The 21,766-nt window shown below is 49.3% G+C and overlaps 1 protein-coding gene across 1 annotated transcript in view; it reads left to right on the forward strand.

Moving 5' to 3' along the window:
* Positions 1-21,766, forward strand: part of LOC119957859 (spectrin beta chain, non-erythrocytic 4-like) — a 225,308-nt gene that overhangs the window by 169,756 nt on the left and 33,786 nt on the right. The window contains 3 exon segments of the mRNA XM_038786016.1: positions 2,454-2,658; positions 10,552-10,926; positions 19,169-19,413. Coding sequence (XP_038641944.1) covers positions 2,454-2,658; positions 10,552-10,926; positions 19,169-19,413 — 825 coding nt within the window.

Genomic DNA, 21,766 nt, shown 5'->3' on the forward strand with positions numbered 1-21,766 from the left:
CTCTAAATCTCTCGGCCTGGCTTTGACCTTTGAAGGCGGCCATTAAAATCCAAGTCTTTTAGGGTAATCTCTAAAGTGGTGCACGTGAAACTGGACCCGGGCCCTCGTGAGGCCATTTTTCAGGGTGTCGGAACCAGCCGGGGCTGGAAGTGGATGCGGAGGCAGATGTTGTAGCCTTCGCCTCGTTGATCGCCCGAAGGCGGATCCTGCTGGGATGGAGAGCAACCTCTCCACCTTGGGCCCTGGCATGGCGGGGGGACCTGGTGGAATTCTTGACTCTTGAGAAGGTTAAGTTTGAAGGATGGAGGGGTTCTACAATTCACGGGCATTAGTCATTAGGCACTTTCAAGAACTGGATAACATTGAACATTAGTTGGGGGGGGTGGTTGGGAGGGTTAGAGGGAAGGGGGAGCTGTGTGTGTTAATGGCAACTATGGGTGATCCCTAATTCCTTTTTGTCATTTGTTTGTGTGAACACGCGGGCTAATGTTTGGGGTTTGGTGGGAGGACGGGATCGTTGTTGTTGATATGGGGTTTGACATATTCGTTACTGATTATTGTTTATTGTTGGTGGGTGTCAATTTGGGAGAAAATGTGAAAAAGGAGGAGAATAAAAAATATTTTTTTTATAAATCGAAGTCTTTGAGAGCAGCATGTTGGCGCAGTGGTTAGCACTGCTGCCTCGCGGCGCCGAGGTCCCAGATTCGATCCCGGCCCTGGGTCACTATCTATGTGGCGTTTGCACATTCTCCCCGTGTTTGCGTGTGTTCCACAACCCAAAGATGTGTAGAGTAGGTGGATTGGCCATGCAAAATTTCCCCTTAATTGGAAAAAGTTAACTGGGTAATCTAAATTTTTTTTTTTTTAAATCCAACTAAGTTTTGGATTTTTTGCCTTAACGTCTCCCCATGTGGCTCAGTGTCAAATATTGTTTTATAATAGCTCTGTGAAACGCTTTGGGACTTTTAAATTGCACAAAAGGTGCTACATAAGTATATGTTGTTGGTATGTCATCAATGAACGTGGCAATAAAAGGACCCTGTTGAAGGATTGTAACATTGGTGGTCTGCTTGTAAGTGTGCCAAGGAACATTGTGCACAATTCTGGGTGCCACACTATAGGAAGGATGTGAACACATTGCAGAGAGCAGAAGAGGTTTACAAGAATGGTTCCAGGGTGAGAAACTTCAGTGATGAGGAGAAATTGGAGAGGTTGGGACTGTTCTCCTTGGAGAGAAGAAGGTCGAGAGGAGATTTGATAGAGGTGTTCAAAATCACGAGGGGGCTGGAGAGAGTAGACGGGGCGAATCTGTTCCTGCTCGGGAAAGGATGGAGAACGAGAGGGACAGATTTTTAAAATAAATTGAGATTACCCAATTATTTTTTCCAATGAAGGGGCAATTTAGCGTGGCCAATCCACCTACTCTGCACATCTTTGGGTTGTGGGGGCGAAACCCACGCAGACACGGGGAGAATGTGCAAACTCCACACGGACAGTGGCCCAGAGCCGGGATCGAACCTGGGACCTCGGCACCGTGAGGCAGCAGGGCTAACCCACTGCGCCACCGTGCTGCCCTCAAGGGGCACAGATTTAACGCGATTTGCAAAAAAAAAGCAAATGTGATGCGAGAAAATGCTTTTTCGGAAGTTGTTGGAACTTGGAGTGATCTGACACTTACTGGGACAGAGATTATCGTGTCATTTCCCGGACAAGTTGGACAAATGTTCAAAGTGGATAAAGTGTACATTGTTGCCTCCTTGAAGGCGAGGCAATGGCATAGTGGATTGTCACTGGACTAGCAATCCAGGTTAATGTTCTGGGCATCCGGGTTCGAACCCCACCACAGAAGACGGGGAAATCCAAATTCAGGAAAGGAATCTGGGATGACAAGTCTAATGAAACCATTGTCGGAAAGACCCATCTAGTTCGCTAATGCCCCATTAGGGAAGGAAATCTGCCATCCTTACCCGATCTGGCCTACATGTGACTCCAGACCCACAGCAATGTGGTTGACTGTGAACTGCCCCCCCTCTGAAATGGCTGAGCGAGACACAGTTCAAGGGCAATTAGGGATGGGCAACAAATGCTGGTCTTTCCAGCAACGCCCACATCCCGTAGCAGCCTCCCCGGACAGGCGCCGGAATGTGGCGACTAGGGGCTTTTCACAGTAACTTCATTGAAGCCTACTCGTGACAATAAGCGATTTTCATTTCATTTCACATCCCATGAATAAATTGATAAATAATTGTTGGTTAATCTTCTGAGATGACCAGGTGAGCTTTGATAATACGTCAGGCTCTCTGGTCGCGTGGCTGTTCCTCCGGTTGAGGGTTTGATAGACTGGTAGACTCAACGTCATGAGGTTCGGTTAGGTGGTTTGAGGTTTGTCGAAATACCCAATCCATTGCAGATCAAGGAACCGGTACGAAACTAACGGTGTGTTTCTGGCGCAGCGAGCTCATCAGCAAGCAGCAGTCGCAAATTGACCGTCTGTACGTGAGCCTGAAGGACTTTGTGGAGGAACGGAAAGGCAAGCTGGAGCAGCACTACTGGCTCTTCCAGCTAAACCGCGAGGTTGACGAACTGGAGCAGTGGATTGCAGAGCGAGAAGTTGTAGCTGGGTCACCAGAACTTGGGCAAGACTACGAACACGTCACAGTAAGTGAGAAACCCCTGATGTCGTTAATTGGATTGTGAAATTGATGTGACATGTATTGCTCCGACATTCACACCCCTATAACTGGTGAGAGGAGGTTGGAGCGTTAGAATTGTAGATTCACTGCAGAGCATAAGGAGGCCATTGGGCCCATCGACTCTCCACCCTCTGTCAGAGCACCCGACAAAGTCTCACTCCCCCCCCCGCCCCTCCGCCCTATCCCTGGAACATAAGAACTAGGAGCAGGAGTAGGCCATATGGCCCCTCGAGCCTGCTCCGCCATTCAATGAGATCATGGCTGATCTTTTGTGGACTCAGCTCCACTTTCCGGCCCGAACACCATAACCCTTAATCCCTTTATTCTTCAAAAAACTATCTATCTTTACCTTAAAAACATGTAATGAAGGAGCCTCAACTGCTTCACTGGCCACTAGCTACTGATTGCCAACCAGAGAAACACCCAATAATCCCCACTCTTTGCTTTCTATTAATTAACCAATCCTCTATCCATGCTACTACTTTACCCTTAATGCCATGCATCTCTATCTTATGCAGCAACCTTTTGTGTGGCACCTTGTCAAAGGCTTTCTGGACATCCAGATATACCACATCCATTGGCTCCCCGTTATCTACTGCACTGGTAATGTTCTCAAAAAATTCCACTAAATTAGTTAGGCACAACCTGCCCTTTATGAACCTTTGCACACTTAGGGGCAATTTAGCATGGTCAGCCCAACTAACCTGTGCATCTTTGGATTGTGGGAGGAAGCCCACGCAGATATGGGTAGAAAGTGCAAACTCCAGACAGACAGTTGCCCAAGGCCGGAATCAAACCCAGGTCCCTGGTGCTGTGAGGCAGCAGTGCTAACCACTGCATCATCTTGCCGCCCCTATGTTATGCTTCAGAATGTTGGGGAAGGACGGAACTGAAGCCAATTTTTATGCCTTTTTAGAAATGTTTATTTACAGTGATATACATTACAAGCACACACCTCCGAACCCAACAATCCCAGATACAGTCTGTTCCTATTTATGGAGACACAAGTGAATCTCCAGTTCATGTTCAACACCTGTATACAGCTAAACCCAATTAATATACAATTAACAGGAGTGGATGGGCGCTTAATCCTTACATAAATGCAACCCCAACACTACCTACATGTCTGCCGCCATTTTACAGTGATGGGATTTGCGATGGTCCCATTCTCGAGAGGTGGGGAGGCCTTATTAGAACATTTAAATTGAGCTCCATAGGGCAGTCGAGAACTGGATTTATATTTCATAGTTGCTGTTGCCCAGGGTTGGGACTTATGAAAAGGAGACCCGCCTCAGGTTGGCGCCTCCTCACGGCCGAGGAGGAACATGAGACTCGCCCATCCCTCCCAAACCACCAGCGGATCTCAGACTCCAACCCTACCCTCCCTTGGCTCCACCCCCCCCCCCCCCCCCCCCCCCGCCCCACAACCCCCAGCTTTTCTCTTTGCTCAGCCCCTCCAGCGATGACATCTCTTTCCTACCCCAGCCCTGATCTCTTCCCAGTCAGTCGAACCCCTGAATTCTTCTCACCCCCTCCCCTGCTGGCTGAGGATCGGAGCTCATCGACCTGCATTGGAATACAGAAACACAAGGTACAGACATATGTACGCACTCAATACAAACACAGACCACAGACAGACGCACACATGCATGTACATACACACACTCGATACACATTCTCAACACAAACACACGCTCAATATGTACACACACACTCAATATATACACATACACTCACTCACACAAACACACACTCAATGTCTACACACATGCTCAAAACACACTCAATACGCACTCAGAACATGCTCAATACACACTCAAAACATGCTCAATACACACATACATGCTCAAAACACACATTCACTCAAAACACAGTCGCAAAACACACTTGGCACACACACACACACACACACACACACGCTTAAAACACACTCACTCAGAACACACATACACTTAATATACACCCACCCATTCACACTCAATGCACACTCACACACTCAATACACACCCACACTCTCCACACATACACACCTGAAATGGCCCAACAAGCCACTCAGTTGTATCAAACTGCTACACAGGAAACACAAAGGAATGAAATCAGACGGCCCACCCGACATTGACCCAGGCTCTGGAACTGACAACAGCAAGCCAAACCCTGTCACCCCTGCAAACTTCTCATTACTAACATCTGGGGGCTTGTACCAAAGTTTGGAGACCTGTCCAACCGACTAGTTAAACAACAGCCTGACATAGTCACACTCACACTGAGGATACCCTCCATCGTGTTGTGTGGCACTACCACCATGCTGAATGGGATAGACTTCGAACAGATCTAGCAACTCAAAACTGGGCATCCATGAGACGCTGTGGGCCATCAGCAGCAGAATTGGACTCAGTCACAATCTGTAACCTCATGGCCCCGCATATCCCCCACTCTACCATTACCACCAAGCCAGGGGGATCAACCCTGGTTCAATAAAGAGTGCAGGAGAGCCAGGAGCAACATCAGGCAAACTGAAAAATGAGGTGTCGACCTGGCGAAGCCACGACACAGGACCACTTGCAGTCCTGCCATATCCAGTCGTGAATAATGTGGATAATTAAATCAAACAACTCACTGATGGAGGAGGCTCCACAACTATCCCCTTCCTCAATGATGGAGGAGCCCACCACATATGTGCAAAAGACAAGGCTGAGGCATTCGCAACAATCTTCAGCCAGAAGTGCCGAGTGGATGATCGATCTCGGTCTCCTCCAGAGATCCCCAGCATCATCAGATGTCGATCTTCAGCCAACACAATTCACTCCGGAAACAGAACAAATCCAACCCAGCCAATTACCACCCTTTCAGTCTACTCTCCATCATCAACAAAGTGATGGAAGGAGTCACCAACACTGATGTCAAGCAGCACTTACTCAGCAATAACCTGCGCCCGGACGCTCAGTTTGGGTTCCGCCAGGGTCACTCAGCTCCTGACCTCATTACAGCCTCGGTTCAAACATGGACAAAAGAGCTGAATGCCAGAGGTGAGGTGAGAGTGACTGCCCTTGATATCAAGGCAGCATTTGACCGAATGTGGCATCAAGGAGCCCTGGCTAAACTGGAGTCAATGGGAATCAGGGGGGAAACTCTCCGCTGGTTGGAGTCATGCTTGGCACAAAGGAAGATGGTTGTGGTGGTTGGAGGTCAATCATCTCAGCTCCAGGACATCACTGCAGGAGTTTCTCAGGGGAGTGTCCTGAGCCCAACAAACTTCAGTTGCTTCATCAATGACCTTCCTTCCATCATTAGGTCAGAAGTGGGGAAGTTAGCGGATGACTGCACAACGTTCAGCACCATTCACGACTCCTCAGATACTGAAGCAGTCCGTGCCCAAATGCAGCAAGACCTGGACAATATCCAGACTTTGGCTGACAAGTGGCAAGTTACATTCGTGCAACACAAGTGCCAGGCAATGACCATCTCCTACAAGAGAGAATCAAACCATTGGCCTTGACATTCAATGGCATTACCATCACTGTGTCCCCCACAATCAATATCCTGGGGGTTACCATTGATCAGAAACTGAACTGGACCCAGCCATATAAATATTGCGGCTGCAAGAGCAGGTCAGAAGCTGGGAATCCTGTGGAGAGTAACTCACCTCCTGACTCCCCAAAGCCTGTGCACCATCATCAAGGCACAAGTTAGGAGTGCGATGGAATACACTCCACTTGCCTGGATGAGTGCAGCTCCAACAACACTCAAGAAGCTCGACACCATCCAGAAAAAGCAGCCTGCTTAATTGCTCCCCTTCCACAGACATTCCAAACCTCCACCACCAACAAACAGTCGTGTGTATCATCTACAAGATGCACTGCAGTAACCCCTCAAGGCTCCTTAGACCGCACCTTCCAACCCCACGACCACTACCATCTTGAAGGACAAGTAGACACTTGGGAGCCCCACCACCTGGAGGTTCTCCTCTAAGTCACTCACCACCCTGACTTGGAAATATATCGGCCGTTCCTTCACTGTCGCTGGGTCAAAATCCTGGAATCCCTCCCTAACAGCACAGTGGATGCACCTACACCTCAAGGACTGCAGCGGTTACATAAGGTAACTCACCACCACCTTCTGAAGGGCAACTAAGGATGAGCAATAAATGCTGGCCTAACCAGCGATGCCCACATCCCGTTAAAGAACTTTAAAAGATGTAAATGCCAAATGGCATAAAAACGATCGTTCATGCATTCACCGAGGCGCATGAGAGAATGGGCCTCAGACTAAACATCCAGAAAACAAAGCTTCTCTGCCAGCTCGCGCCTCCCACGCAAAACTGCTCCCCCTACCATCAAGATCCACAGTGAGCTCCTGGACAATGTGGATCATTTCCCATACCTCAGGAGCCTCCTCTCTGCGCGAGCAGGCATCGATGATTAAATCCAGCATCGACTCCCATGCGCCAGCGCAGTCTTCGGATGCTTGAGGAACAGAGTGTTCGAAGACCGAGACCTCAAACCCATCACCAAGCTCATGGTGTGCAGAGCAGCCGTGGTCCCCGCCCTCCTGTATGCATCAGAAACATGGACAATGTACAGCAGACTCCTCAAACCCCTGGAGAGATATCACCAACATTGCCTGCACAAAACCTGCAAATCCACTGGCAGGATAGGCGTACCAACATGAGCTTCATCTCTCAGGTCAATATCCCTGTCTCGAGGCTCTGGTCAAACTCGACCAGCTGCGATGGGCAGACTGCCCAGGAAGATGACCCTACATCGTGTTGCGGCCACCGTGCTAAATGGGATAGACTTCACACAGATCCAGCAGATGGGCGTCCATGAGTTACTCTGGGCCATCAGCAGCAGCAGAATTGTATTCAGCCACAACCTGTAACCTCGTGGCCCGGAATATCCCCCACGCCACCATTACCACCAACACTGACAACGACTCGGCAATGTGGAAAATTGTTCAGATGCGTCCTGTACACAAGAAACAGGACAAAAATCCAACCCAGCCAATTACCCCCCTCCCCCCACCAGTTTACACCCGATCATCAGAAAAAGTGGTGGAAGGAGTCATCAGCAGTTCCAACAAGCGGCACTTACTCAGCAATAACCTGCTCACTGATGCTCAGTTTGATACACCTCAAGGACTGCAGCTGTTCAAGAAGGCAGATCACTGTCTCCTTCCCAAAGGCACGATGGCACAGTGAGTGGCACTGCTGCCTCACAGCGCCAATGACCCGGGTTCAGTTCCGGCCGTGGGTGACTGCGTGCACGTTCTCCCCGTGTCCGCCTGGGTTTCCTCCGGCTGCCCTGGTTTCCTCCCACAATCCAAAGATGTGCGGGTCAGGTGGGGTTAAGGGGATAGGGTGGGGGAGTGGGTCTAGGCGGGGTGCTGTTTCAGAGGGTTGGTGCCGACTCGATGGGCCAGTCGGCCTCCTTCAGTACTGCAGAGGTTCTATCGATGGGCGATAAATGTTGGGTGAGCCAGCGACACCCATAATCGGTAAATGAAAAAGAAGACGCACACATAAGCACATGTACACCCACACAGACACACTTACACACGCACAGACACACACACACACACACACACGCACAGACACACTTACACACACACACAGACACACTTACACACACACACAGACACACTTACACACATACACAGACACACAGACACACTTACACACATACACAGACACACTTACACACGCACACACACAGATACACTTACACACACACAAACACAGACACACTTACACACACACACACACACACAGACACACTTACACACACAGACACACTTACACACACACAGACACACTTACACACACACAGACACACTTACACACACACACACACAGACACACTTACACACACACAGACACACACACAGACACACTTACACAGACACACAGACACACTTACACACACACATACACAGACACACTTACACACATACACACTTACACACACACACACAGACACACTTACACACACACACACAGACACACTTACACACACAGACACACTTACACACACACAGACACACTTACACACACACAGACACACTTACACACACACACACACACAGACACACTTACACACACACAGACACACACACAGACACACTTACACAGACACACAGACACACTTACACACACACATACACAGACACACTTACACACATACACACTTACACACACACACACACACACACAGATACACTTACACACACACACAAACACAGACACACTTACACACACACAGACACACTTACACACACACAGACACACTTACACACACACACATACACACTTACACAGATACACTTACACACACACACACTTACACACACACACACTTACACACACACACACACTGGGGACCGGCTGCAGTGCTGGGGATTTGGATTCTTGTGCTGTTCATGGTTTGAATGCTCAGATAATCGGAGATTTCTGGGTCTCTGTGATTGTCGGTGTTTTGGGTTTTCCTGCTTTTGTGGGTTTTCAGATTTTAGACTTTTTGGATTTGGGGGTTTCTGACAATTCAGGCCGAATGCAAACTGTAGGAGCAGGTCCTCACCTTCCGATTACAGCTTTCGAGACTTAATATCGCGTTCGGAAAGCTTCAAACCATGAACTTTCCCGTCCATCTTGACCCTCATTTTAATCCCTGACCACAGGGCCATTTGCCGCTTTTTAAAAAAGTTTTACTTCCGCAGAGTGCTGAGCCTTGTTCTGCTCTTAACTCATTCTGCTGTCTTACTTTTATACTACTTTCAGCACCTTCTTTAGTCCGAAGCACTACAATTAACACTCCCTGTGCCTCGTGCTCCATGACATCTTTGTCAAACCTCTCCCAGCCCCCACCTACCCCGACCTTCCATTTTGCTCCACCTGCCCCACCCCCAGTTTTCCCCCCTCCTTAGCTCTGATGAAGACTCACACAGGCTTGAACTGTTAACTCTCTTGGACATTCTGAACTCTCCCTCAGTGTACCCGAACAGGTGCCGGAGTGTGGCGACTAGGGGCTATTCACAGTAACTTCATTGCAGTGTTAATGTAAGCCTACTTGTGACACTAGTAAAGATTATCAAGACATTTAAGGAAATATTTCACAACACGCAGCAACGATACATTCCAGTGACGGAGAAACATTCTAGGGGAAAGATGCACTGCAGTTAACCAAGGAAGTTAAAGATAGTATTAAATTGACATGAAACGTCTGCAAAGATCGGTGGTAGATAAGATAGGACAGAATTTAAAAGCAGCAAAGAACAGCAGATAAAAAAAAGAAGAAATGAGAGTATAAGAGGAAGCTAGCTGAAAATGTAAATGAAAATGAAATGAAATGAAAATCACTTATTGTCACGAGTAGGCTTCAATGAAGTTACTGTGAAAAGCCCCTAGTCGCCACATTCCGGCGCCTGTCCGGGGAGGCTGATACGGGAATCGAACCGTGCTGCTGGCTTGCTTGGTCTGCTTTAAAAGCCAGCGATTTAGCTCAGTGGGCTAAACCAGCCCCTCAAAAAGAGAACAGAGATTTTGCAAGTAAAGGAAAAGGGGGACTAGAGTGAGCAGTGGTCCTCGAGAGAGAGCCTTCCCAAAGCGGAGTGCCAAGAATTGGTCCCAAAACCAGGTTTATAAAGGCTCACGGATGCATTGTGCAGGATTCTCATGCCTGTGGGAGTAAATTTGGGCAGATTCTCAGACACAGGGTAGTTCCGGTGAGGTGGTGAGAGTGTTAGGGAGAGTTTGACGGGTACCTTTGTCGCAATTGAAAGAAGTTTATTTCTTCTCTCTCTCTCTCCGGCTGACTGTTACAAATCAGGAGCCCTCTCTCTTTCTCTTTCTTTTGCTCTTCCTCAGCTACTGCTGGAGAAATTCACCGAATTCGCCCATGAAACTGGGGTGATTGGTCAGGAGCGGGTGAACACGGTGAACCAGATGATAGACGAGTTGATCGATTACGGCCACGTCGACGCGGCCGTCATCGCCGAGTGGAAGGACGGCGTCGGGGAGGCGTGGGCGGACCTGCTGGAGCTGATAGAAACGCGAGCGCAGATGCTGTCAGCGTCCCAGGAGCTGCACAAGTTCTTCAGCGACTGCAAGGAGGTGACCGGCCACATTGAGGAGAAGCACAAACAGCTTCCGGAAGTTTCCGTCGGGGATTCCAGCAGCACCTTTACACTGCAGAGAATGCTGAGCTCATTTGAACACGACATTCAGGTCCTGGTTGCACAGGTATTTATTTACTCAGTTGGGCTTTCATTAATTTTCTCTTCTGGGGTGAGGGGTTTGCGGCCCACCTGTACATTGGCGGAAGACGCCAACAAAAAAAAGTTGGGAGTTTGTTCCAAAGTTAGCAAAAGGATCATAGAATGCCTACAATGCAGAAGGAGGCCATTTGGCCCATTCAGTCTGCACCGAATCTCAGGAAGAGCACCCAACCCAGATCCACGCCCCCACCTTATCCCCGTAACCCCACCTAACCTTTGGACATTAAGGAACAATCTTTCACGGCCAATCCACCTAACCTGCCCATCTTTGGAATGTGGGAGGAAACCGGAGCACCCGGAGGAAACCCACGCAGACACGGGGAGAAAGTGCAGACTCCGCACAGCCAGTCACCCGAAGCCAGAATCGAACCTGGGTCCCTGGGGCTGTGAGGCAGCAGCGCTAACCACCGTGCCACCCTATGAGATCCATGCCTTTTCCACCTCGCCTTTCGATTTGTGATTGTAAAACCTTCTGGAATGCCGAGATCAACAATTTTCCATCTTTTTTGTTTGCGCTGAGCGCTGAATTTGGGTGCAATTGAGTGCTACAGTGAGAGTTTAGTGACTGAGGGATATTAAGGGTTTATTTTTTATTTGTATCTAAAGTCTAGTCTTTCTTTTATTTAGTTAATTAACTTAAAAGTTGCTGTTTGGTTGAGAGGAAGGTGAATTTTCCATCAGCTTTAAACAAAGGTTCTACTTGTAACTACCTGCAGCTGGAGCTTGTTAATTAGTTAATTGGATTAGGCCAGTTTTCAGAGGCTAGAGTCACAGTATAAATCTGAGCTAGTCATAGTGCAGACTTTGCACTGAGTGGTGAATTTGGGAGCATTTGAGTGCTATAGTGAGAGTTTGGTGACTGAGGGAGTGCTGAATTTGTGTGCATTTGAGTGCTATAGTGAGAGTTTGGTGACTGAGGGAGTGCTGAATTTGGGTGCATTTGAGTGCTATAATGAGAGTTTGGTGACTGAGGGAGTGCTGAATTTGGGTGCATTTGAGTGCTATAGTGAGAGTTTGGTGACTGAGGGAGTGCTGAATTTGGGTGCATTTGAGTGCTATAGTGAGAGTGTGGTGACTGAGGGTGTGCTGAATTTGGGTGCATTTGAGTGCTATATTGAGAGTTTGGTGACTGAGGGAATGCTGAATTTGTGTCCATTTGAGTGCTATATTGAAAGTTTGGTGACTGAGGGAGTGCTGAATTTGTGTGCATTTGAGTGCTATAGTGAGAGTTTGGTGACTGAGGGAGTTCGGTGAGGAGGGAGTAAGGAGCTCCTTTCATTTCATTTCCTACATTTCCTCAAAGAGCGTGAAGGGAGCCGGGAATTTACAGAGAGTGCAGCTGACTGGGAGCAGAGTCGGAGGGCGGAGTTCCAGTTGGTCCACAGTGCAGCTGTATTCTGTAAGGTAAGAGGGGATGGAGGTTGGGGCAGTTGCATGCTCCTCCTGTAGGATGTGGGTGGTGAGGGATACCACGGGTGTCCCTGCTGACTATGCCTGCGGGAAATGCACCCAACTCCAGCTCCTCAGAGACCGTGTTAGGGAACTGGAGCTGGATGAACTTCGGATCATCCGGGAGGCAGAGGGGGTAATAGAGAAGAGTTACAGGGAGGTAGCCACACCCAAGGTACAGGACAAGAGTAGCTGGGTTACAGTCAGGGGAAAGAAAACGAACGGGCAGACAGTGCAGGAATCCCTCGTGGCCGTTCCCCTTCAAAACAAGTATACCGTTCTGGATGGTGTTGGGGGGGGGGGGGGGGGGGGGGGGGGGGGGGGGGGGGAAGGCCCTAGCGGCCAGGTCTCTAGCACTGAGTCTGGCTCTGGGGCTCAGAAGGGAAGGGGGGGAGAATAGAAAAGCCATAGTGATAGGAGATTCAATGGTTATGGGAATAGATAAAAGATTCTGTGGTCGCGAGCGAGACTCCCGGAAGATATGTTGCCTCCCAGGTGCCAGGGCCAGGGATGCCTCGGATCGTGTCTTCAGGATCCTTAAGAGGGAGGGTGAACAGCTAGAAGTCATGGTGCACATTGGTACCAACGACGTAGGTAGGAAAAGGGGTGTGGAGGTAATAAACAAGTTTAGGGAGTTAGGCTGGAAGTTAAAGGCCAGGACAGACAGAGTTGTCATCTCTGGTTTGTTGCCAGTGCCACGTGATAGCGAGGTTAGGAATAGGGAGAGAGTGCAGTTGAACACGTGGCTGCAGGAATGGTGTAGGAGGGAGGGCTTCAGATATTTGGATAATTGGAGCGCATTCTGGGGAAGGTGGGACCTGTACAAGCAGGACGGGTTGCATCCGAACCAGAGGGGCACCAATATCCTGGGAGGGAGGTTTTCTAGTACTCTTCAGGAGGGTTTAAACTAATTTGGCAGGGAATAGGAACCAGACTTGTAGTCCAGCAACTAAGGTAGCCGATGTTCAGGATGTCAAAGCACGTAGTGAGACAGTGGGGAAGGTAACAATGACAAAGGAGAGTACTTGCAGGCACGGAGATGGGTTGAGGTGTGTATACTTCAACGCAAGAAGCATCAGGAATAAGGTGGATGAACTTCAGGCATGGATCGGTACTTGGGAGTACGATGTGGTGACCATCACGGAAACTTGGATAGACGAGGGGCAGAAATGGTTGTTGGAGGTTGCTGGTTATAGATGTTTCAATAAGATTAGGGAGGATGGTAAAATAGGTGGGGAAGTGGCATTGTTAATTAGAGATAGTATAACAGCTGCAGAAAGGCAGTTTGAGGAGGATCTGCCTACTGAGGTAGTATGGGTTGAAGTCAGAAATAGGAAAGGAGCAGTCACCTTGTTGGGAGTTTTCTATAGGCCCCCCAATAGCAGCAGAGATGTGGAGGAACAGATTGGGAAACAGATTTTGGAAAGGTGCAGACGTCCCAGGGTAGTAGTCATGGGTGACTTCAACTTCCCAAATATTGAGTGGAAACTCTTTAGATCAAATAGTTTGGATGGGGTGGTGTTTGTGCAGTGTATCCAGGAAGCTTTTCTAACGCACTATGTAGATTGTCTGACCAGAGGGGAGGCCATATTGGATTTGGTACTTGGTAATGAACCAGGGCAAGTGATAGATTTGTTAGTGGGGGAGCATTTTGGAGGTAGTGACCACAATTCTGTGACTTTCACTTTTGCAATGGAGAGGGATAGGTGCGTGCAACAGGGCAAGGTTTACAATTGGGGGAAGGGTAAATATGATGCTGTCAGACAAGAACTGAAGTGCATAAGTTGGGAATATAGGCTGTCAGGGAAGGACACAATTGAAATGTGGAACTTGTTCAAGGAACAGATACTACGTGTCCTTGATATGTATGTCCCTCTCAGGCAGGGAAGAGATGGTCGAGTGAAAGAACCATGGTTGACAAGAGAGGTTGAATGTCTTGTCAAGAGGAAGAAGGATACTTATGTAAGGCTGAGGAAACAAGATTCAGACAGGGCGCTTGAGAGATGCAAGATAGCCAGGAGGGAACTGAAGAAAGTGATTAGGAGAGCTCCGAGAGGGCATGAAAAATCTTTGGAGGGTAGAATCAAGGAAAACCCCAAGTCCTTTTACACATATGTGAGAAATATGAGAATGACTAGAGCGAGGGTGGGTCCGATCAAGGACAGTAGTGGGAGATTGTGTATTGAGTCAGAAGAGATAGGAGAGGTCTTGAACGAATACTTTTCTTCAGTATTTACAAATGAGAGGGGCCATATTGTTGGAAAGGACGTGTGAAACAGACTGGTAAGCTCAAGGAGATACTTGTTAGGAAGGAAGATGTGTTGGGCATTTTGAAATACTTGAGGATAGACAAGTCCCCCGGGCCTGACGGGATATATCCAAGGATTCTATGGGAAGCAAGAAATGAAATTGCAGAGCCGTTGGCAATGATCTTTTCGTCCTCACTGTCAACAGGAGTGGTACCAGGGGATTGGAGAGTGGTGAATGTCGTGCCCCTGTTCAAAAAAGGGAATAGGGATAACCCTGGGAATTACAGGCCAGTTAGTCTTACTTCGGTGGCAGGCAAAGTAATGGAAAGGGTACTGAGGGATAGGATTTCTGAGCATCTGGAAAGACACTGCTTGATTAGGGATAGTCAGCACGGATTTGTGAGGGAAGGTCTTGCCTCACAAGTCTTATTGAATTCTTTGAGGAGGTGACCAAGCACGTGGATGAAGGTAAAGCAGTGGATGTGATGTACATGGATTTTAGTAAGGCATTTGATAACGTTCCCCATGGTAGGCTTATGCAGAAAGTAAGGAGGCATGGGATAGTGGGAAATTTGGCCAGTTGGATAACGAACTGGCTAACCGATAGAAGTCAGAGAGAGGTGGTGGATGGCAAATATTCAGCTTGGAGCCCAGTTACCAGTGGTGTACCGCAGGGATCAGTTCTGGGTCCTCTGCTGTTTGTGATTTTTATTAATGACTTGGATGAGGGAGTTGAAGGGTGGGTCAGTAAATTTGCAGACGATACGAAGATTGGTGGAGTTGTGGATAGTGAGGAGGGCTGTTGTTGGCTGCAAAGAGACGTAGATAGGATGCAGAGCTGGGCTGAGAAGTGACAGATGGAGTTTAACCCTGAAAAGTGTGAGGTTGTCCATTTTGGAAGGACAAATATGAATGCGGAATACAGGGTTAACGGTAGGATTCTTGGCAATGTGGAGGAGCAGAGAGATTGTGGGGTCTATGTTCATAGATCTTTGAAAGTTGCCACTAAAGTGGATAGAGCTGTGAAGAAGGCCTATGGTGTGCGAGCGTTCATTAGCAGAGGGATTGAATTTAAGAGCCGTGAGGTGATGATGCAGCTGTACAAAACCTTGGTAAGGCCACATTTGGAGTACTGTGTGCAGTTCTGGTCGCCTCATTTTAGGAAGGATGTGGAAGCTTTGGAAAAGGTGCAAAGGAGATTTAGCAGGATGTTGCCTGGAATGGAGAGTAGGTCATACGAGGAAAGGTTGAGGGTGCTCGGCCTTTTCTCACTAGAACGGAGAAGGATGAGGGGCAACTTGATAGAGGTTTATAAGATGATCAGGGGAATAAATATAGTTGACAGTCAGAGACTTTTTCCCCGGGTGGAACAAACCATTACAAGGGGACGTAAATTTAGGGTGAATGGTGGAAGATATAGGGAGGATGTCAGAGGTAGGTTCTTTACCCAGAGAGTAGTGGGGGCATGGAATGCACTGCCTGTGGAAGTAGTTGAGTCGGAAACATTAGGGACCTTCAAGTGGCTATTGGATAGGTACATGGATTACGGTAGAATGATGGGGTGTAGATTTTGTTCTTAATCTAGGACAAAAGTCTGGCACAACATTGTGGGCCGAAGGGCCTGTTCTCTGCTGTATTTTTCTATGTTTTATGTTCTATGTTCTGTAACCTCAGCCTCCACTTTGTTTCTTGTTTTTTTTGTTGCTGATTGAGTTTAGTCTCGTTTCCTCCTTTAATCCACATTCGGACATCTCCTGTGCTGCCATTCACACCTCATCTGAACACGTCTTTTGTTTCTTTACCTCACCCATTGCCAGTCCCTTCGGCTTTTGCACCATGAAACCCTTCGTCCTTTATCACCTGAATCATGGACTGCTCTTTCCCTCCCCCTCCCCTTCCCCACTCTCTCCATCCATATGACTCAAAGCCTATTGCATTTCTCTCTTTCTTGCGCTCTGGTGACGGACGGACCCTTGACCGTAAACAGCCCCCACCCCCGTTCCCGGCTTGGATTTTCCGGAGCTGCGGAAAGGGAATGGACTTTTGGTTGGAATGCCAAATATTCCATTCTCCCTCTCAACAGGTCCCGCCACAGACAGGACTGGAGAACCACAGCCAGTAACTCTGGGCAGAATTTTCCAGCCCTTGCACTGGCGGGATCTTCCAGGTGTGCCAATGGGGAACGCCCCCCTCCCCCTCACTCCCCCCTCCCCCTCCCCCCCCCCCCACCCCCCTCCCCCTGCCCCCCCCCCCCACCTTCCGCAGCAGGCTCCCTGATGGTGCGAGCCACAGAAAACGGGCCTGGAACATCTTTGCCAGCGGGGCAATGACGAACCACCTCCATGTCTGGAAAACACGTCCCAGGGCGGTGGTGGAAAGTCCGGTCCTCTAATTCTCTCCACGGGCGCTGTCCAACATGCTCAGCATTTCCAGTGTTTCCTGTTTTTGTTCTGGATTCCCTGCGTCCGCAGTTTTGTCACTGTTCTATTGATCGGTTTTATTGATCTTCCTGCAGAGAAAGTGTCTCAGCCACATGCACCGTGTCCAAAACAAAGCTGTTCCATCGAATCCCTACAGTGCAGAAGGAGGCCATTCAGCCCATCGGGTCTGCACCGGCCCTCCAAAAAAAGCACTCCAACCAAGCCCACGCCCCCGTCCTATCCCCGTAACCCGTGCATTGGTCACGGCCAATCCACCTAACCTGCACATCTTTGGACTGCGGGAGGAAACCGGAGCACCCGGAGGAAACCCACGCACACACACGGGGAGAAAGTGCAGACTCCGCACAGACCCGAGGCTGGAATCGAACTCGTGTCCCTGGGGCCGGTGAGGCATCAGTGCTAACCCAGGACGTCAAGTCTGAATCTGGATTGAGAAAAGCTGAATTGTATGAAAAGCGGGGGGGGGGGGGGGGGGGGGGGGGGGGGGAGAGAGGTAGTGGGGGGGAGGTAGTGGGGGGGGGGGAGGTGGTGGGGGAGGCCATTCATCCCTTCTAAGCTTTCCAGCAGTAAATTACACCATCCTATCTCGAGCCACAATTCTCCGGCAGTTGGTGGGACTCCCTGGTCCTGCCGGCAACCCGGGTTTCCCGACGGAGTGCATTCCCATTGACAGCGGCAGGAAGAGCGAATCCCACCGTCAGCGAATGGCGCGCCGCCTCCCGCTGCCGAGAAACACGCGTCCGGGAGGCCAGAGACTCCTTCCCCAACCCGGGTAGTTCCTTAATCCTTAATATTTTCAGTTTTGACATTTTGAGTTGATCCCCCGACCTCAAGGATTTTTCTTTCTGGCAAGAGAAAGTTCCAGATCCCTTGGTGCAAAGAATTGCTTCCCTGACGTCGGCCTCTGAAGACTGGCTTTAATTTTAAAGTTGAAGTCCCATTTTCCTGGATTCCTCCATCAGAGGAAAAGAGTTCCTCTCCATCTGTCCAATCACAACCTCGTATCATCTGAAACCATGAATCGTTTTTTAAAAATGTATCATTTTGCGGGATACGGGGCTGGCTCCAGCATTTGTTGCCCATCCCTAATTGCCCCTTGAACCGAGTGTCCCGCTCGGCCATTTCAGAGGACGGTTAAGAGTCAGGCGGTGGCTCTGGCCTCACCTGTAGGCCAGACCCAGGTAAGGACGGCAGATTTCCTTCCCTCAGGGGCATCAGTGAACCGGATGTGTTTTTTTTTTAAACGACAATCGATGGTGGTTGTCACGGTCGCCGTTACTGAGACGAGCTTTTCAGTTCCAAATTTAATTCATCGAATTTAAGTTCCACCTGCTGCTTGGGGTGGGATTCGAACCCGTGTACCCCAGAGCCATCAGCCTGGGGCCTCTGGAATACTAGCCCAGTGAAAATACCACTAAGCCACCTCCTCTGTGTTTTGAGGGATTGTGGCTCTGCCCTATAATAACTGTCCTCATAATTGAAGCGTTTTGCCCCTCCAAGCTCCAGTTTGATTACTCTGGCCCTCTTGAGAAGTCTCTGAACCCCGATTTTAAACACTCTCGCTGCTCTGAGCTCGCGCGATGGCCCGTGATCAATCTTGTATGCAGGAAAATAGCGTTTCTGCAATCCGTCCTGATATTGTAGCTCCTTAAAACCTGGTACCACAATCAGCACTCCACTTGTTTTGTATTCCCTCATGGGAAGTGGGCAAGGCCGGGATTTGTTGCCTATCCCTAATTGCCCTTGAACTGGGCGTCTCGCTCGGCCGTTTCTGGGGCATTTAAGAGTCAACCACTTTACTGTGGGAGTCTGGCGTCACATGTAGGCCAGACCGGGTAAGGACAGCAGATTTCCTTCCCTAAACAATCGACGATAGTTGTTCTGGTCATCGTTACTGAGACTAGCTTTTAATTCCGGATTTAGCTCCCGGGGTGGGATTTCAACCCCTTCTCCCCAGAATATGAGCCTGGGACATTGTCACTGTGCCTGACAGCTGATGAGGTTGCCGACGGGCGGAATTGTTTCACCCCGTTTCATTTCTGATGCTTAACGCTCTCCCTGTTCCCAGGTGAGGCAACTGCAAGAGAATGCGGCCCAGCTGCGGACGGTGTACGCCGGCGAGAATGCCGAGGCCATCCTTGCCCAGGAGCAGGGCGTCATGCAGGCTTGGAAAGAGCTGCTGGGAAACTGTGACCAGCGGAGACTGCAGCTCACCACCACCGGCGACAAAATCCGCTTCTTCGGCATGGTCCGTGACCTGGTTAGCTGGATGGACAGCATCATCTGCCAGATTGGAATGGGCGAGAAGCCACGGTGCGTATCAGATTGTGGCCTGGGCCTTTTTAACCCACAGAGTCCAGCCTCCGCAGCGTTAACATTTACAGTACAGGTTCAGCAGTGTGTGCAGCTTTTCCTATCACCCAAAGCAAACACAGACTCTATCCACACACTTAGAATCTGAGAATCTTCCCGCAAAAGCACGAGACCATTCATTCAGTCCATCGTTTTGATAGTAATAACCTAATTTATTGTCACAAGTAGGCTTACATTAACACTGCAATGAAGTTACTGTGAAAACCCCCTAGTCGCCACATTCCGGCACCTGTTCGGGTACACGGAGGGAATGTCCAATTCACCCAACAAGCACGCCTTTCGGGACTTATGGGGGGGGAAACCGGAGCGCCCGGAGGAAACCCACGCAGACACGGTGAGAGCGTGCAGACTCCGCACAGACAGTGACCCAGCCGGGAATCGAACCTGGCGCCGTGAAACCATAGTGCTAACCACTGTGCTACCGTGCCGCCTGCACGTTCTTGCGCTAATTCATTGAGAGGGCAGCCCGTCAGGTCCTGGGGGTGGGGCTCGAACCCAGAGCTTCTGCCTGCGAGGCTAACTCACTGCGCCACAAGACCTAATTGCATTGTCTACACGGCCTTTAATATTATAATTGCAGCCTCAGACAAGCCGTGATCTTAAATTGCAGAGCTTGCTCGAGGGGCTGAATGGCCTATTCCTAGATCCTTGTTCATTGGTATTTTCACAGAACCTGCTGCTAAAAAGCAGCTCTTATTTCTGCTAATTTTCTTAACTTTGCCTCCCCGACCCTCCTGCCGCAGTAACAGTTTCTCTCGATCAACCCTAACCAGGCACACAGTCACAAGGTAGTACAGAACTTTAGTGCTGCTGAAAAGAGACACGTGTCGCCAAAGCTTTTCATCTTGCACTCATCAGGACAGGAGTAAAGGGTGCTGATTGGTTGGCAAGTCTGTTCCGATTGGCCACATGCTTGTGCTTGAAACCCACAACAAAACGCCTGCTGTTAGATGTAATTCCGCGATTGGGCAGCACTTTCTGAACGAAATGGAGTGCGCCAACGGCTGCACCAGCTACCAGTTTAGGATAATCAGGATAAACAAAAAGAACATGTTCAAGCCTCTTTTGAATGACCGGGGGAGCTATCGATCGCCGTTGCTTTGCCCATGGTCATACCTCAGCCAATCAGTGGGAGGTTTTCCAAATTTCCACAGGACAGAGATTCAGTTTACCTCCACCTATCCTATTAAATTGCTTACTCTTCTTAAACCCTTCCCCTTGGATCAGTGGTGGGCAACCTACAACCCGGGCGGTCACATGCGGCCCATCGGGGTTCTGAGTGCGGCCCCCACGAGACATTGTGTTGACCGTCGCCCGCGCGCGGGGTCGCCACATTCCGCTGATTCCCGTCCGTGTAGTTTTTTTTCCTGTCGATATGGCTGAAGTGATTCGCTCGTCAAGCGAGGGCGAGTGAAGTGAGGGACGTGCTGATTGCTCACAACATTGAGTGCGAGAGCCGTGCCAAAGTGTCTCTGTGTTGGACACTCTGTGTCCAAAGTGATGACAGTTCTATTAATATATAAATGATTAAGCACATAACTCATTATGAAATATTCGGCATGTATTAAATGTATTTAATCTTATCCACGGGGCCACGGATAGCGAACAGGCCCAATTTCAATCGTGCGGCCTACTGAGATGAAGGAGGACCTCTCATGCAGCCCAACCGTTCGCCTAGGCGACCCATCACTGCCTTAGATCTACTAAATGGAGTCAAATTGATGTAACGTGTCCTTATAATTTATCCCTCTTAACCCCGATATCATTCTGATGAATCTGCGATGTTCCTCCTCCGAGATCAGTACATCCTTCCTGTGGTGTGGTGTCCAGAACTGAATGGAGCCACTCCAGATAGGCTCTATTCCGAGCTCTGTCCGGTTGAAGCATAAATTCCTCCCTATGGCGTAGACACCCCTTTCGAGATAAAGATCAAGGGAGCCAATGGATCCTTTACTGATCCGTCAAATTATCTATCCCACCCACCTGGGGCAAGACCTGAAAATCCCGGTCCAGGATTGAATTCGCTTTCTTCCCCTGACCCGCGCACTAACATATAGAGTAAGCCCTGTGCATAACCCCCAAAATCACGGTGCCGCTCGTAAAGCACCACCATTCAGGAAAAATGCAGCTTTGTCATTCCTGGATCCAAAGTGGATCTCGACCCCACGCTTCCTGATATGGAAATTCTGCGTCCTGGCTAACAGCGATAGCGGGGCGGACTTGCAAAAGGAGCATCCCGGCCTTAGACAGATGGCTTTCTGTTCCTGCATCCAAGTCATTAACAATCATGGTG

The sequence above is a fragment of the Scyliorhinus canicula genome, chromosome 27 (genome assembly GCF_902713615.1).
Source record: "Scyliorhinus canicula chromosome 27, sScyCan1.1, whole genome shotgun sequence".
NCBI lineage: Eukaryota > Metazoa > Chordata > Chondrichthyes > Carcharhiniformes > Scyliorhinidae > Scyliorhinus > Scyliorhinus canicula.